The sequence below is a fragment of the Bos indicus x Bos taurus genome, chromosome 9 (assembly GCF_003369695.1).
Source record: "Bos indicus x Bos taurus breed Angus x Brahman F1 hybrid chromosome 9, Bos_hybrid_MaternalHap_v2.0, whole genome shotgun sequence".
NCBI classification, from domain to species: domain Eukaryota; kingdom Metazoa; phylum Chordata; class Mammalia; order Artiodactyla; family Bovidae; genus Bos; species Bos indicus x Bos taurus.
Window position 1 is genome coordinate 43,845,704 of NC_040084.1, and position 16,488 is coordinate 43,862,191.

The 16,488-nt window shown below is 35.8% G+C and overlaps 1 protein-coding gene across 4 annotated transcripts in view; it reads left to right on the plus strand.

Moving 5' to 3' along the window:
- The window catches only part of ATG5 (autophagy related 5), a 115,110-nt gene extending 99,350 nt beyond the window's left edge, over positions 1–15,760 (plus strand). For 2 of the 4 annotated variants that reach the window (XR_003512603.1, XM_027551307.1), the window contains one exon: positions 14,127–15,760. Coding sequence is in view for 3 of the 4 variants with exons in the window: in XM_027551307.1 (XP_027407108.1) it covers positions 14,127–14,263 (137 nt within the window). In the remaining variant the exon portion in view is untranslated. The remainder of the gene's footprint in view (positions 1–14,126) is intronic. The other 2 variants (XM_027551305.1, XM_027551306.1) reach the window with 2 other exon arrangements.
- The last annotated feature ends 728 nt before the right edge of the window (positions 15,761–16,488 follow it).

Here is a 16,488-nt window from a genome sequence, read left to right on the forward strand (position 1 = left end):
ACACGACTGAGAGACTAGGCACACAAGAATACTGTACTAGGCAAAGCTTCTGTTACTGTCATACACATCCTCATATCTCTAATGCTAGGTGAGTGTTTACTCAGTATTTCAATTCCTGAGTTCTTTGTGTCATTACTTGAAACATCATTTATAATCTTTGAATCATGACATAATTAACAGTAAGTTGATTGTAATACTATCTTAGAATCTTAATCTATTTTTATTGCTACCTAGTCTTCATTTTCAGTAAGAGTTTGCCTTAAGTAATGTTCTGCCATTCAGTGATTTTTATTTAATTTATAAGCCATGACTACAATCTAGTTTTAGAATACTTCTAGCACCTCAAAAGTTCCCGTGTGTATTTGTAGCTAATTTCTGCTCCTGCTGCCAATTATAGACAACTATTGGTCAGCTTTCTGTCTAGAATTTACTTCCTTTGGATATTTCACATAAAGGGAGTTACACAAAATTGCAATTATTTTTTTCTTTTATTTGATGTTTTTGGGTTTCATTCATATTGTATAAATTAGTAGTTTGTTCCTTTTTATTACTGAATAGTATTCCAGTTGGGTGACACATTTTGTTTATTCATCAATTGATAGACGTTTGAGTTTCCACCTTTTCACTTTTATGACTAATGCTGCTGTAAACATCCATATACGCATATATTTTCATTTTTCTTGAGTAAATCCTTAGGAGTGGAATGGCTGGGTTGTATGGTATGTTTATGGCTAATACCCACAATGAATGGGGATTCCAGTTTCTTCACAGTCTCACCGTTGTATATATTTTCTTGTCTTATTATAGCCATCCTAGTGTTTGTTGTATAGTGGTAGCTCACTTTTTAAAATTTCCCTAAAGACTATTGTGTTGAGTATTTTCATGTGCTTATTGTTATTCATGGATATATTTGATGAAATGTCTCATGTAAATCCTTTTCTTAATTTTCATTGTATCTTATTAGTGAGTTCTGAGAGTTATTTATATATTTTGCCTGTTAAGTCCTTTACCAGACATGATTTGTGATTATTTTCTCCTAGTCTGGGACTTATCTTTTCATTTTCTTTTGAAGAGTAAAAAATGTTTTATTTTTATGAAATCCTAGTAAGGTTTTTTACATATTGTGTTCAGTTAAATAATCAAAATTTTTTTCTAGTAGGTGATACATTTATATAGTTCCAAAATCCAAAAGTATATAAAAGAATTTAGTGAAAAGTCTCTATCTCAACTCCTATACATAAAACCCTGACTCGGTTCCCCTCTCCAGAGACACAACCAGTGTTGCCATCTTCCTGTAAATCCTCACAGGGATAGTTAAAGTTTTTATTTTTTGAACTCAAGTTGTAGAAATTTGGACTGGGATAGTCCTAGTAACTTTAGGAATAATCTTACCATTGCAGTTCGTTTTCTCCATACTGTAAGAGTGTGTTTGTGTGTGTGTTTTAATCTATTTAATGTCTGTTTTGCCAAATTCTTAAAGATTTGGGCATATAGACTAGTTTTCCCATTTGAAGTTACGAGATTAATCATTTTTATTGCTGACAGAGATGGGACCCATAGGCTGCCCCCACTGCAAGCATTTGCCTTCAGTTACTCACTTCTCTGCACTCTATTTTTCTCTCTTTTTGAGTACTTTATAGTATTTTAATTAAAAAATGATTTCATCAATTAAGAGTAAATTGAAATCACACCAGTCAGAATGGCCATCCCCCAAAAGTCTACAAACAATAAATGCTGGAGAGGGTGTGGAGTGTTTTGCACTGTTGGGGGGAATGTAAATTCATATAGCCACTATGGAAGACAGTATGGAAATTCTTTCAAAAACTAGGAATAAAACCACCAGATGACCTAGCAATCCCACTACTAGGCATATACCCTGAGGAAATCAAGATTGAAAAAGACACATGTACCCCAGTGTTCATTGCAGCTCTATTTATGATAGCTAGAACATGGAAGCAACCTGGATGGCCATTGACAGATGAGTGGATAGAGAAGCTGTGGTACATAGATACAATGGAATATTACTCAACCATAAAAAGGAATGCATTTGAGTCAGTTCTGATGTGGTAGGTGAACCTAGAGCCTATTATACAGAATGAAGGAAGTCAGAAGAGAAAGCACATATCATGTACTAGTCATATATATGGATTCTAGAAAGATAGTACTGATGAAATTATTTGCAGGACAGCAGTGGAAACACAGACATAGAGAACAGACTTATAGCCACAGGGGTGGGGGAGGAAGAAGAGGGTGGGATGTATGGAGAAAGTAACATGCAGACTTACATTCAGTTCAGTTCAGTTCAGTCGCTCAGTCGTGTCCAACTCTTTGCGACCCCGTGAACCACAGCACGCCAGGCCTCCCTGTCCATCACCAACTACCAGAGTTCACTCAAACCCATGTCCATTGAGTCGGTGATGCCATCCAACCATCTCATCCTCTGTCCTCTGCCCTCAATCTTTCCAGCATCAGGGTCTTTTCCAGTGAGTCAGCTTTTCACATCAGGTGGCCAAAGTATTGGAGTTTCGGCTTCAACATCAGTCTTTCCAATGAACACCCAGGACTGATCTCCTTTAGGATGGACTGGTTGGATCTCCTTGCAGTCCAAGGGACTCTTAGGAGTCTTCTCCAACACAGTTCAAAAGCATCAATTCTGCGCTCAGCTTTCTTTGTAGTCCAACTCTCACATCTGTACATGACCACTGGAAAAACCATAGCCTTGACTAGATGGACCTTTGTTGCCAAAGTAATGTCTCTGCTTTTTAATATGCTGTCTAGGTTGGTCATAACTTTCCTTCCAAGGAGTAAGCATCTTTTAATTTCATGGCTGCAGTCACTATCTACAGTGATTTTGGAGCCCCCCAAAATAAAATCTGACACTGTTTCCACTGTTTCCCCATCTGTTTGCCATGAAGTGATGGGATCAGATGACTTACATTACCATATGTAAATTAGATAGCCAATGGGAGTTTGCTGTATGACTCAGGGAACTCAGACCGGGACTCTGTAACAACCTAGAGGGATGGGATGGGGAGCGAGATGGGAAGGAGATTCAAGAGGGAGGGGACATATGTATACCTCTGGCTGACTCATAATTGATGTTTGGCAGAAACAACACAATTCTGTAAAGCAATTATCCTTCAATTAAAAAATGCTATGCTAAGTCACTTCAGTCGTGTCGGACTCTGTGCGACCCCATAGACAGCAGCTCACCAGGCTCCCCCATCCCTGGGATTCTCCAGGAAAGAACACTGGAGTGGGTTGCCATTTCCTTCTCCAATGCGTGAAAGTGAAAAGTGAAAGTGAAGTCGCTCAGTCGTGTCCGACTCTAGCGACCCCATGGACTGCAGCCTACCAGACTCCTCCGTCCATGGGATTTTCCAGGCAAGAGTACTGGAGTGGGGTGCCATTGCCTTCTCTGCAATTAAAAAATAAATAAATTTAAAATTGTTGAAAAAATGAAATTTAAGCTAAAGCTTAGTATTGAAATGGCTATCTTATTGTACTTCCCTTAAATTTTTTTGACAGTCTACTTTCCAAAACATTGTGTCATGTAAATATATTTCTTTATAAGATCTTTGACTATTGAGTGAGAACATCACAATGAGACTCAAGATCTGAAAACTGTTGTACTGTAAGGTGCACAATGGACAGCACAGTTATCAGCAAATCCATAGAAAGACGGAAGAAACTTAATGGAGGGAGAGCAGGAGAAATTGATTGGATGTTAATTTTGTATTTGACATCTTTAAAGAATTGTGTAAATGTTGGAACTTAAAGTTATTTTAGTTCATTCTCCTAGTTTTTTAGATGATTGGTCCAAGGTTTCTTAGCTGGTTCATTGTAGAACTAGGTTTGGAAGTCAAGTCTCCATCTCCTGGTCCATTGGTTTTTCCACTTTACTGTGCTGCCATTTATTTTCATTTTCACCTTTTCACTTTTTTGTATACTTTAAAATAACATTCTGAAATCTTTACTCTCTCTTAACTCTTTTTGGTTTGTGTTTAGTACCTAATCTGGCCTGCATGCATGGCCCGTACTCTCTCTTACCCCTGGTATGATCTTAGGGACTTGAGCTTCTGTTGTTATTGTAGTGTTCCTGTGTATAATTCTGGCTATTCTTTTTGTTGGATATGAAGATGATGTCTGTGACATTCAGCATGTAGATGAAAAGCAGTCATATGCTTTGAGCCGACATGTTCTGTCAGAACACACCTTCGTGTTTTTTCTTCATTCCCACACCCAGATCACAGCACAGACAAGTTATTGTCATCCCACACCAGAATGGCACATACATTTGTGAGGCTTTTTTATTCATTTAAACACTATTCTCTCCTAAATTTCTAACCTGCCCTACCTACCCATCCATTCTTAAGGAATACACAAGATGACCCCCCCCACCTTTTTTTTAAGAGAGGGCAGTAAGGTAGACACTCACAACTTTAATCCACAAACTTGCCTCTTAGGTGAATATCTTTGTGTGACAGACTTCTTCCCAAACTCTTGCATGCTGTGTCAATCAGGGACCATACACACACTTCACTGAAATGCTATAAATAGTACCTCTACTTTTGAGGTCCTCTTGATGGTACCTTTCATTTCAGGAGGAGGCTGTGTTTCTCACACCAATATCTTATCTTTGAAAAAACTCTTATTTGCCTCTTCCATTTGTCACCTCTTTGGAAAATAGCTGTCGTTTCAGGATCTATGGGAAGTATTCAAAACATCAAGTCATTCTTTCAGTAAAGAACTGTTTACTGTCTGGTTTAGCACCTGTAATATTGTCAGCCAAGAAGCATTTTGAAACACCTGCACCCAACTTAAGTTGAAAGCGAAAGACTGAAAGATTGGGTGTGTGTGGATAAGAACTCGCTGTCATCACATGATTAAAAGAGAAAGTGCTTATAAAAGTTATGTGGCAGCATTGTCTATTGCTCCTTATGACAGGTGATTCATGCATGAAGGAATTTTGCCTTGTTTCATCATATGAAGGTAGAATGTACTAATACTCATGAAGACATACTTTAGGTCTTTTTTCTTATAATTAATGATGAGCTGCTTTATGTGATTCTTTTTTTGTTGTTTCTCAAGTGGCTTGAGAAGTTAGCCAGGGTAACAGGAAATAACCAAAGGTGAACTCAGGTAAATTTTTTCTGTGATGTCAGCAATAGTTAAAATGACTTAGAAACCTAAGCTTCTATAGCAGACTTGAAGTGAAGTATTTCTTTGTCCATTAGAAACAATATAACCAAATATTTTTTAAATCTAAAAATCCTAACTTGTATTCTTTTAAGAATACAAAAAACTTACAGGCTTTGCCCAAATATATTTTATTTCCCAGTTGTCTAATGTAATGCATAAAAACCTAGTAAGTTAGGATTATGAAAATAAAACAGTGTCCATTCTTGCTTTGTTGTTGTTGTATATTTTTATTTATTTATTTTTGATTGAAGGATAATTGTTTTACAGTGTTCTATTGGTTTCTACCAGACATCAACATGAATCAGTCATAGGTTTACCCACGTCCCCTCCCGCTTGAACATCCCTCACCTCCCTCCCCTTCCCACCTCTCTAGGTTGTTATGGAGCCCTGGTTTGAGCTTCTTGAGTCATACAGCAAATTCTTATTGGCTGTCTATTTTAGTCTTCTGTAGCAGTTGGACTGTTGTGAGCCTGAATTTATATTTGACATTGTACAACTGGAGTGTATGTTAAGAGAAAGGCTTACATTTGATAGGAGATGAGTTAAGGTTCCCAGCATCGCTCTTACCAGCAAGTGCAGTCTTCTTGCTGCTTGCCTTTTTCCATTTCTGCCCTGCTTCCCAGGATTTTATTTACTCTTTGAGCCCCTTCCCAACTTCCATTGAACTTTTGGGTTCACTTTGATGTTGTAGCTTTCAGTATTCATCAGTCAATTTCTTCACATCATATTGTCTTCTGACACTGGCGTTACTCAGATGTGTAAGATAGCATCCCTGCTTTTAAGAAACTAGTCCAGTTGGAGTGGACTGAAAGTGATATGTATAGGAATGGAGATATGCAAAGGATATTAGGAATATTATCTTATCCATTCTGTAGTGGATAATAAAGACTGAGCCAGGTCTTAAAAGATGAGCAGAAATTGTTGCAAAGGAGGGACCAGGCCACACATACCACATGACCACTGAAGTAGAATCCTTCACCCAGGGGCAGGCTGCTGAGGGGTAATGTCTACTCTGAAATGCTGATTTAAAATGTCCCTACTTTATTTTGCTGAAAGACTCGCTTTGTTTTTGTACTTGTCTCCTATAAAAGTACAGAAGATTTTTTAGTGAGGTCAGAGATGTGGGAGAAAGCGTTGATGAACTAAGTGACTAAGATTGATCTTTTATTTGCTTGCTTAGGACATTAGAAGATAATTTTAACAACTGAGGCTAGGGTGTCACAATACCCCATCTAGGTCATCTAACTTGAAAATTACAGTGTTTTGTTTTTGACATGCTTTATGAGAAACCACAGAATAGTTTCTATAAAATTAAGAAAAGATGGTGTATTCATGTTCTTTCTCCTTAGCTCTGTAGCATATGATTAGATTGTTTATAAAGTGAATTAACTCTTTGTTTGTAATCACTTTTTCATACCTAAAGCCATTAGAAAAAAGAAACATCCAAGCCTCACAGTATTCATCTGAGGCAGACCCTTCAGTTTGAAGTTTGAACTTCAAATTGGCACTTTTGTCAGCATGGTGACATTGACTGCCCAAAGAGGTGGCATTTCAGACTTGCCAGTTCATGCCACACAAACAGAAAACCTTCAGACTTCATCAGGATGAGGGTTTAGAAGTAAGAATAATAATCATTTTTGAGTTTCAGTAATTCTTTCTATTTTATAGAGTACGAACCATTAAAAAGAAAAACCTACTGCTAAATGATTTTCTAAATCAGACAGTGTGAAGGTACAAAAGGATACTGGGATGAAAACAGATTTTAAATGAGTGAAGAAAGAATTACAAGTAAACTGTGGAAGGCCCATTTGTAACCTTACTAAGGCACCGTGAGCCTGCCGTGTGGGAATGGTCACTGAACTGCAGTCTCCGCCTAACACTGCCTGCTCTTCACTGTTTTCTCTCTCGGGATATAAAAGAAATGATACAGTGTCACACACAGTGGTAATACAAGAAGTTCTACAAACATAGCCCTCATTAACAAAGATGTACTGTATTTAATTTTAGACAGAAGAAACTTATGAGACTTATTTTAACCTCGGTAATTTTCTTGAATTCGTCATCATGCCAGCAAATTCTAAACTGAATCAGACTCTGTTCTTCGTTGTGTCATTCTCCCTCCATGTCTGTGGTTTGTCCCAATATGTACCATGAACTGATTTTGGTAGTACAAAATCTGTTAATGACTCAGTCCGTTGACATATGTCTTTTCTAAAATCAAAGAAATAATTAATTGCTTATTTTCATTATTCTCAATTAGCAAAGATAGGATTACTGGGCCTGTCAGGAGAGGCTTCTGATTTCCTTTATCTAGATCCTGAGACATTAAATGAATTAACCTGACTTTTTCAAAAGTGGGAACAGATACTTGCACAGTTTGGGGAGGGAGGACGGAGGAGGGTTCAGGATGGGGAGCACATGTATACCTGTGATGGATTCATTTTGATATTTGGCAAAACTAATACAATTATGTAAAGTTTAAAAATAAAATAAAATTAAAAAAATAAAAAAATAAAATGATATCTATTTGCCATTAAAAAAAAAAAATTTCATCTTTAGCACTAGAAAACAGAATTTCTTTAACAAAATAATAGCACATACAGGAGATTAAAAGCAAGTCATCTCTTTGTTAAAGCAAGTCCTGTGAGACCTTAATCTGACCATACATAAACAGCATGATTATTGCCTATATTTTAAATAAAACAATTAGTTCTGAACTGTTCTGTAATTCATACCTGACATATATTAATAGGCCCTATTACACCCAACTAGAATTACTGGATCCTTTTATGAAAGCAAGTCAAAAACATTTGAGCTATATTTTCAAAGTTGTATTTTGGTTTTGGGGTGGGGGGGTTTGAAATGAGCAAGTTTAAGTTTGTAACTTATACCATACTTTTATCTTATTAAGAGACATTTAATCAGTTTATTTAAATGATCTTAAAGTCACTTAATACAGTGTTCTTTTTAAATAATAGCTGATTTGGGGGGGTTAAGTTTAAATTTGCTTTATTACTTCCTCAAAAATATAAAGGTTATAAGCAGGGCAATGAAAGAATTATCATAGACATGTTTTGAAAATCTTATACAATATGTTAAGAATCAAAGCTCTGGCAATATTTTGGACAGACATAATTAACATATATATAAATTTATGCATGGAAAAAGATATGTGATCTATATTAACTGTGATATGTTCATTAAAACCTGTACTACTAAGTGAGTATAGATCCGGAAGAAGTTAATGTAAGTATTTTTAAATGGGTTTGTATTTCTCTGATAAACAGCACTTTCCTTCTGTTTGTGATCATAGGATAAAAGCTCTGTAAGCTTGTATATGTTCATTTTTACTGCTACATCATGTAGTGTGCTCTTAAGATTGAGATCTCATTCCCCAGGAAGCATTTCTGTCTAAGATTAATTGCCCTTTTAAAATCAGCGTTTGATGTATTCCTTTGGCTATATCCTGGCTTGGTTTAACCCTCTTTGACCTGACCTCACTGACTATTACCGCTGAGGCTGAGTCAGAATCCTTCAGTATGATGTATGCATTTCAGATTTCAGCCTGTGGTTTTTCATGTCAATGGATTCAATTAGTTGGTGTTTTACTAATGAACATATCAGAGGTTAAAGAATTTGTCAGACAGAACAAAATTGTTCAGAACAGTGGCAGCTAAAAAGCTCATCTCTGTTTTTCAGAATGATCAAGTATTTTTCAGAAGTTTTACCTTTCAGCATCACACACATTTCCAAGCTAGCAAACTGAGGCATTTTCTGCTGAACTATAAAATATATATGTGAAGCCACAGATCTAAACACAGTGTTTACAATCTCTGGTCTTAAATTTCTGTTACTCCATATTCATAAGTGTGAACTAAAAAACAAGTTACTAATCTGAAATTTTCTGATTAAAAGCACTTTCCCTTAAAAGATACATCATCCATTTCTCTAGCTTCCTTTAAATTCAGAAGTTTCACATATTTAGTTACACATATTAACAGTAAGAGTGAAACTCATGCATCTTTCTAGAATCTCACATAACCTGTTTTTAAAGACATTTAGGTCATATTCCTTGTTGATAATTGGCTTAAAAGTAATGGCTAAAAACCAGATTGGGTGGGGAAGGCTGTGAGCCATTGCTGATTTGCTTTGCATGCATGCTCAGTTGTGTCTGACTGTGACCCCGTGGACTGTAGCCCACCAGGCTTCTTTGTCCACGGAGTTTTCCAGGCAAGAATACTGGAGTGGGTGGCCATTTCCTTCTCCAGGGGATCTTCCTGACTCAGGGATTGAACCCGTGGCTCTTGAATCTCCTGCATTAGCAGGCAGATTCTTTACCACTGAGCCACCTGGGAAGCCCGAGCCATTGCTAACAGAAATCTTTAAAAGGCAGATTCATCACCTACTCTTAAGTTCTCTAATAATGGTGTACTTTAACTTGTGTAGCAAAGATTTTCGAAGGTTCTTTGTTTTCCCTCCTTGAATTTTTCATCTTCAAAATAAACTGAGAACCATATCTGAAGTTTATTAAGTAACTTTACCATAGTGCAGTAGGGCTCATTTGATTTATCCAGGCTGTGCTTTGCTGAATAAACACATAGAGAGCACTACTAGATTAATCCAGAGGGCTTAGAGTGCTTAAGGAATTTTTAAAATTTCATTTTGTTGTTTGCATAATGATTGAGTCTTTGGGTTTTTGTTGTTGCCATCTCTTTCTTTTTTTCCTTAACACATTCATAAAATCTGTGCCACACTGCATAATAATGAGGCTGAGTAATGCAGAGTGGATATTAACACAAGGCCACATTCTCACAGCCCTTTGCATGCCGGTGACTTAATTGAATCCACAGTTTGTATATACCTTTTGGTATATCCCTCACTTTATTGAATACCTACTGTGTCCAGGCCCTGTGCTGAGTGCTTTATTTGGCTATCCCCTTTGATCCTCTATGCAACCCCAGAGATGAGAATTCTTTATCTACACTGTAGGAGGAGGAAACTGGGACTCGGAAGGTTGAGTGATTTGCCTGAGAATTCAGAACTAGTGTATTATGCTGATTTAAACTCAAAAAGAAATATTTTGCTTTTTAGCCATAAAAGACTCATGTACTAGAACTGGAAGACATGTTACCAGTCCTCTGTTTTAGAACAGTGGTCTACAGACTGACCTATGGAGTTGAGTCTTAGAATACTTGGGCTTATAAGTAAGATGAGTATAAGAAATGAAATTTTATTGTGATAGTCTCTTTATAGATATATGATCTCTTTAGATTTAACATCTAACTCTTAACGTGAATTTAATTACTATTCTCTCCAAAGAAAATGCTTGTCTCTGACATTTATTTGTCCTTTTCCTTAATTCACAAACTCCAAGTATTTATGAATGACTGTTCTTATATTTACAACATGAATTAACAGTTTTTTTAATTGCTGTGTGGAGATTCTATAGAATAACGACATGTAGTCTTCAAAATTGTCAAGGTTAGAAAGCACAAAGAAAGGCCAAGAGCCGTCCAAGTTAAAGGAGAGTACGGAGACCTGAAAATTAAATGCAATGAATGATTCCTGTACTGGATCCTAGACTGGAGAAAAAATAATTAGGATCGTTAATAACTTCTGAAGTGATTACTTAATAGTATAGTGTCAGTGTTAATATTTTAATTTTGATAACTGTGCTATGATTATATAAAAGGATATTTTTATTAGAAAGTATACACTGAAATAATTAAAGGTGAAGGACTCAGTGTTTCTAATTTACTCTCAAATGATTCAGAAATTAATTATATATACATAAAATGATAAAGCAAAGGGGGCAAAATGTAAGCAATTGATGACTCTGGGTGAAGAGAAAGTCCTTGTGCTGTTCTTGCAAATTTTCTCTAAGTTTGAAATTACATCCAAATAAAAAGTTACCCCTCAAAAGTGCCCTGTATGAGAGAATTTCATATGGAACGAGTTCACTTGATTACTGTGTCAAACGTTTGCCTACTTTAAAGCATCAGACTAACGTTTTTAAAAATCTGAGTGGGTGAGATGTGGAGTAACATTTTTCTCCTGAGTCATTTACTTTGTAGTGATATATTTTTTATTCCCAAGTATTAAATTCTAGATTCCCATTTTGAAACACAAAGATATATTTACCAAAAACATGATTTACTTTAGTAGCAGTATCATCAAGCGTTTCCTTTCTGTTAGGGGAAAAAGAATCTGCTAATTTTTTACTGCTTCGTTTTGCTAGTTCTGATATTGCCAAAATATGCTGTTGTGCTTGTTGTTATTTATGGTAACATGAATTTTGGTGATGGCATATGTACATCTTGGCTCATTCAGAAGCATTCTGACTTTTTTGTTGTTTTAATAACCAAAGCAGTCTTTTTCAGTCAAGCTCTTATTCTCCATAGCAGTGGTAACCACTAGACACTATTTTCAAAACATTATTTCTGATAGTGTATTTAACCAGCAGCAAAATGATCTAAGCCCTGAAGACATTTATTGTCAGGCACCATGCTAGGCACGAGCCTGCAGTGATACATAAGAGAGAAACTTTACTTCATAGTTCCAAGCGCACTACTGTCCCATTCTAATGTTTCTCGTGACAGTTATGTTATCAGAGGAAGTCAGAAAACCAGAAAGATAAATATACACAGGTGAAATATTTGGACAAAAGTAGGCGATGTCCAAATTACATATGTAAAATCTTAAGCTGTTGTGTTGAAGGATATGACAGTCCTGGACCACTTCCTTAGTTGTCCATGTTTAGTGATACTTTTATGTTCCAGATCAAAAGTGGTCTCAGTTTAAACCAGAGAATCAGTGCTGCCTCTTCAGGCTTCTGATAATGTGATTTGTTGGGTTTGTTTTATAGAGTGAATTGTGCTTATGTTCTCTAGCTCCTGCTGTACCGTTCTTAGACTCCCTGTGTCCTCTTCCGTGGCTCGTGTGTAGTCTTCTCCCTTTCAGACATGCTGTGCGTCATATTGTATTTGCTGGCACATTTACGTACTGGTACAGGCACAGTATTCTGGATATTCAGCTCTATTCCATACTATCCGAAGGTGACACTGCTTAAGGAAGAACTTTATAGATAAAGAACTTTTACTCTTAACACCACTGCTCTTTCATTTTTTTGACTCACTGCTAAGTAGGAGGAAGATTCTGAGAATATTAAGATATTTCAAAGAAATATATAATAAGACTATAAAGAGAACTGCACCGGAAATGTTTTTAAATATTCTAAGAAAGATTTAATACAGTAAAACCTTGGCAATCTAGAACTTACAAAGAATGAATCATTCCAGATAGCTGAGGGTTTATCCGATTTGAGTATCAACATTTTAAAATCTTCTCAAAGTACTAATACTGTGCTTTCTTTAGTATTCTGCGTATAGCTTAATCTTTTGGTTATAAATGATTCACATCATTATGAAAACCAATCATTGTATTAATACTGTGATCACAACTGTGTAAGAAGTATGTATAGATGCAGCAGAGCTCGGTGGACAAATCAAAACAATGAAAGCATTTTTTTTAGGTTAGTAGTATTTTGAGCCTTTTCCAGAATTGTTCTAAGCTATGACATTTTCTGGAGACATTTATTTGGAAATCTTTGGGGCTGATAGTATGTTTGTTAGGACTTTATTTTTAGCATTCTTTTAGCAATTCTCTGGTGGTTTTGTCTTCTCATTGTCAGTCTGTTGACTGTCACCTCCCAGGACTGTGCTGCCTCTAGCAGGAAGTTTAAATATTTCTTTAAAAGGGTCTCTTGTTTCAGGTGCCAGCCACACCATTATCACCATACATCACCAGCCCATTTTGCCTAGACATTAGAGCGCTAGGGATGCAAACGTCATTTTGAACAGAGAAGAAAGGGGAAAAATGGGGTATTTCCCTCTCATACAGTTCCATCAATTCCCTGTTTCCCTTGTTGTCTTCTGTGTCCAGGAAGCTGAGAGATTTAGATGTTGCAGATTGAAGAGACTTAAGAGACAAACCAAGAATTGTGCTAAAGGAGTGATACAGTTTCTTAAAGGTTCTGTGTTTTGTTTTATTTTGTTTTTTCCAAAAAAAAAGTTTTTTGTTTTTTTTTTTTACTTTCTGTGTTTTTCTGTAGCAACCAAGCATGCTTCGTTTTCTTTAAAGACTGTCAGTGATTTTACCAAAATCATAAAAGACACAAAGCTAATCTTCAATTTTTAACAAAATTTGAACTTAGGAAAAAAGTGTGAATTGCAGCAACCTTTTAATTAATGAATGGACATCAACAAAAATCAATCAGAGTTCATGATTCTGAAACAGAAATCCCTGAGTCAGACTCCTAGTTCCTTTTCATTAAAATTTTAACCCTTCTAATAGTGTCTCTAAAATTTTATCATGCATATTTGAACAGCTTTACTGAAAATTAACTTACAACTCCCAACTGTTTCATTAAACATCTTCAACACTGATCTTAAAAAAAAACCTGATCTTATTTTTGATGACTTCTAGACACATTTCTGTTTTGTATGTTTTAAATATGTGTTGACCTACTTCATATACCTGTCATTTTTAATTAGTACAGTTTTTTATGTATAACTAAAATAAATTTTGATCAGTGGGTACAATGGGCTGTTTTCTCCACTATGGTTTCATTAACGTCAATCTTAGGTAAGCACAGTAATTAAGAAAGAATGAATACTTTCACATATAGCAACAGAATTTTTATCAGAATTCATTGTAACCCTCAGGTTTCTGTTTTGGGTGATACATATTGCAACATTTGAACTTTCTCCATGTCCACATTTCCTGCTCAGGAAACAGACCAGGTTTAACCTGTTAAAGCAGTAAAATCCATTTGATTCACTGAGGATTCTCAAAGGCAGCAGATTATTCTTTTCTTCCAACTGTTTTGACTCATCGATTATTGTTGGATTTCTTTCTTGGAATAGATGGGGAAAAAAAGAACCAAGTAATGATTCATGGAATTGAACCAATGTTGGAAACACCTTTGCAGTGGCTGAGTGAACATCTGAGCTACCCGGATAATTTTCTTCATATTAGCATCATCCCGCAACCAACAGATTGAAGGATCAACCATTTTCCTGAATGGAATCGCCCTTAAATAGGATTTACCAGAGCATGTCACCCTTCTGCTTCAATCAGGTTTGGTGGAGGCACCCTGACCAGAAACACTGCTGCAAGCCAAACAGGAAAAAGATTCCATGTCAGATAAGGGCACTAGGGCTGGTCTTACTTTGCATCACCACTGCTTTACTCCACTGCCGTCATTAAACCTCAGCTGCGACATGAAAGACTTTACAGGACCACTGCAAGTCTTCTGTTTTCTTGTAAAATATAATGAAGCCGAAACCTTCGGCCTAAGAAGAAAATGGAAATATGTGCCACTCAATTTGTATTTCTGATTAACAAATAAACAAGGGTATTTCCTAAGGTGACCATGGTTGAACTTTAGCTCGAGGGAGTGGAAACATTGGTTTAATTTTCAAGAGAATTAGACTTAAGAAAGTAAAAGAGAAATTCTGTTATCAATAACTTTCAGTAATTTTTTGTAAAAGATCAAATTACAGTAAACCCATCTTTCCTTAATGAAAATTTCCTATGTTTACAGTCTGTCTACTGGTATGCAATCTTGTAACTTTGATAATGAACAGTGAGAGATTTTTAAATAAAGCCTCAAAATATGTTTTGTCATTTAATAACATACAATTTTGTCACTTTTCCAGTACTTTCTCACTCACCTACAGTAGATCACTGTTTTTATTCTGTGTGTTACCCTTCAGACTGGTCATCATTGGCATGAAATGGGTATTGGGCATAGGATAACTTGTCTCAGGAGCTGTCAGAATTTCTTGCTGCCAATTTTTAAATCTGTGTTCTTTACACTAAAAGTACTGAAATAATGTTACCATTTATCATTGCTGTTTTATCATTGTAAATCTGTCAAATCATAGTATCTTAAGCATCTGTATAATTTTGCATTTTGGGGGGAAAACCTATTCCTTTTCAAATTAGTGTTTTTCATTGACCTCAGGTCTAATATTTCACTGTGGTCCCTGGTAGCCTGTCTTTGAAGTATGAAGATTACCTAGTCTCCAGACTGCAGTAGCTTTTCCTTAATGTTAGCAAAAATATTCAGAGGTTACTGGAGTTGTTACTCAAATAAGGAAATTTTTGCTGCACTTTATTACCATGCTGCTGGGTTTCTACCAGCTGAACATAACTTGTGCATTACACTTTGTTTCTTGTGAGCTAACTTGCCGTTCATATTGAATGTCAACCTAAGTATTCTAAAAGGCAGTATCATACAATAATGGTTTTAGATTCCAAAATAAAAATAAATATTTTCTCATTAAAAAAAATAATACAAATGTTGACGTGAGATCCTGCTAGTGCTCACTGCTTCCTTTTTCCTTTTGTGATATTTTTTCACTAATCAGTAGCAGACATTCACAGAATGAGACAAAGTTAGTCAAAGATCAAATATTCTGGAATGGAAAGTATAGATCTCAATCAAAAAGAAAAACATAGGGTAGCATAGGTGATCAGAGAAAAATATAAGCGAGTAGCAAATAATTGGCTAATGTCAATAAAATGAAAAGTGCCATTTTAGTAAGGCAGAAAAAATAGTAATATTTGAGTTACTTAAGGATTAAAAAAAAACCCACTGACTTGTATTTTTTTCAAAAGAAGTTGGTCTGAATATGATTGTTCACATTAAAAGTGTTTATTCATCTATTCAGTTTGGGGATTTTCCCCCTTGATGTTTTGACAGACTGATGTGGGCTTCAGTGAGCAAAAGGATCAAAATGCCAGGAGTGCTAAGCTGTGATGAAGATAAGTGTGGTAAGAGCAAGCAGTAAGCCATAGTAGTTTTCCACAGACAAGACCCATGTAAGGTCTCTGCAGGGGGTTCAAGTGAGCTACTGATCTTTACTTCCAGATCTGAAAGTAAATTTTACCATCCTTTTCTCATTTTTTTTTACTTACTTGTTCATCATTACACCAGCATCATAACTGTATTACTCTACTGTAGTCCCAGGTAAGTCAAGCCTCCATGATACCCAGAGAAAGAATAAAAACAGAAATTAGTGCTGGGCTTAAATATCTATTTTTGTTTCTTTTTATTTGAATATTTAAATTTTATGGTTTATTAAAAAATTCAATTAATTTTGTGTCTGTCTTTATTTCTAGAAGTTGGAAATGGAATTTATATAAATCAAATTACCTGTTGAGGGAATCATCATAGTTTCCTTTTCCTTGTTCCTGTTATAAAAGTTTCTTAAATAAAAG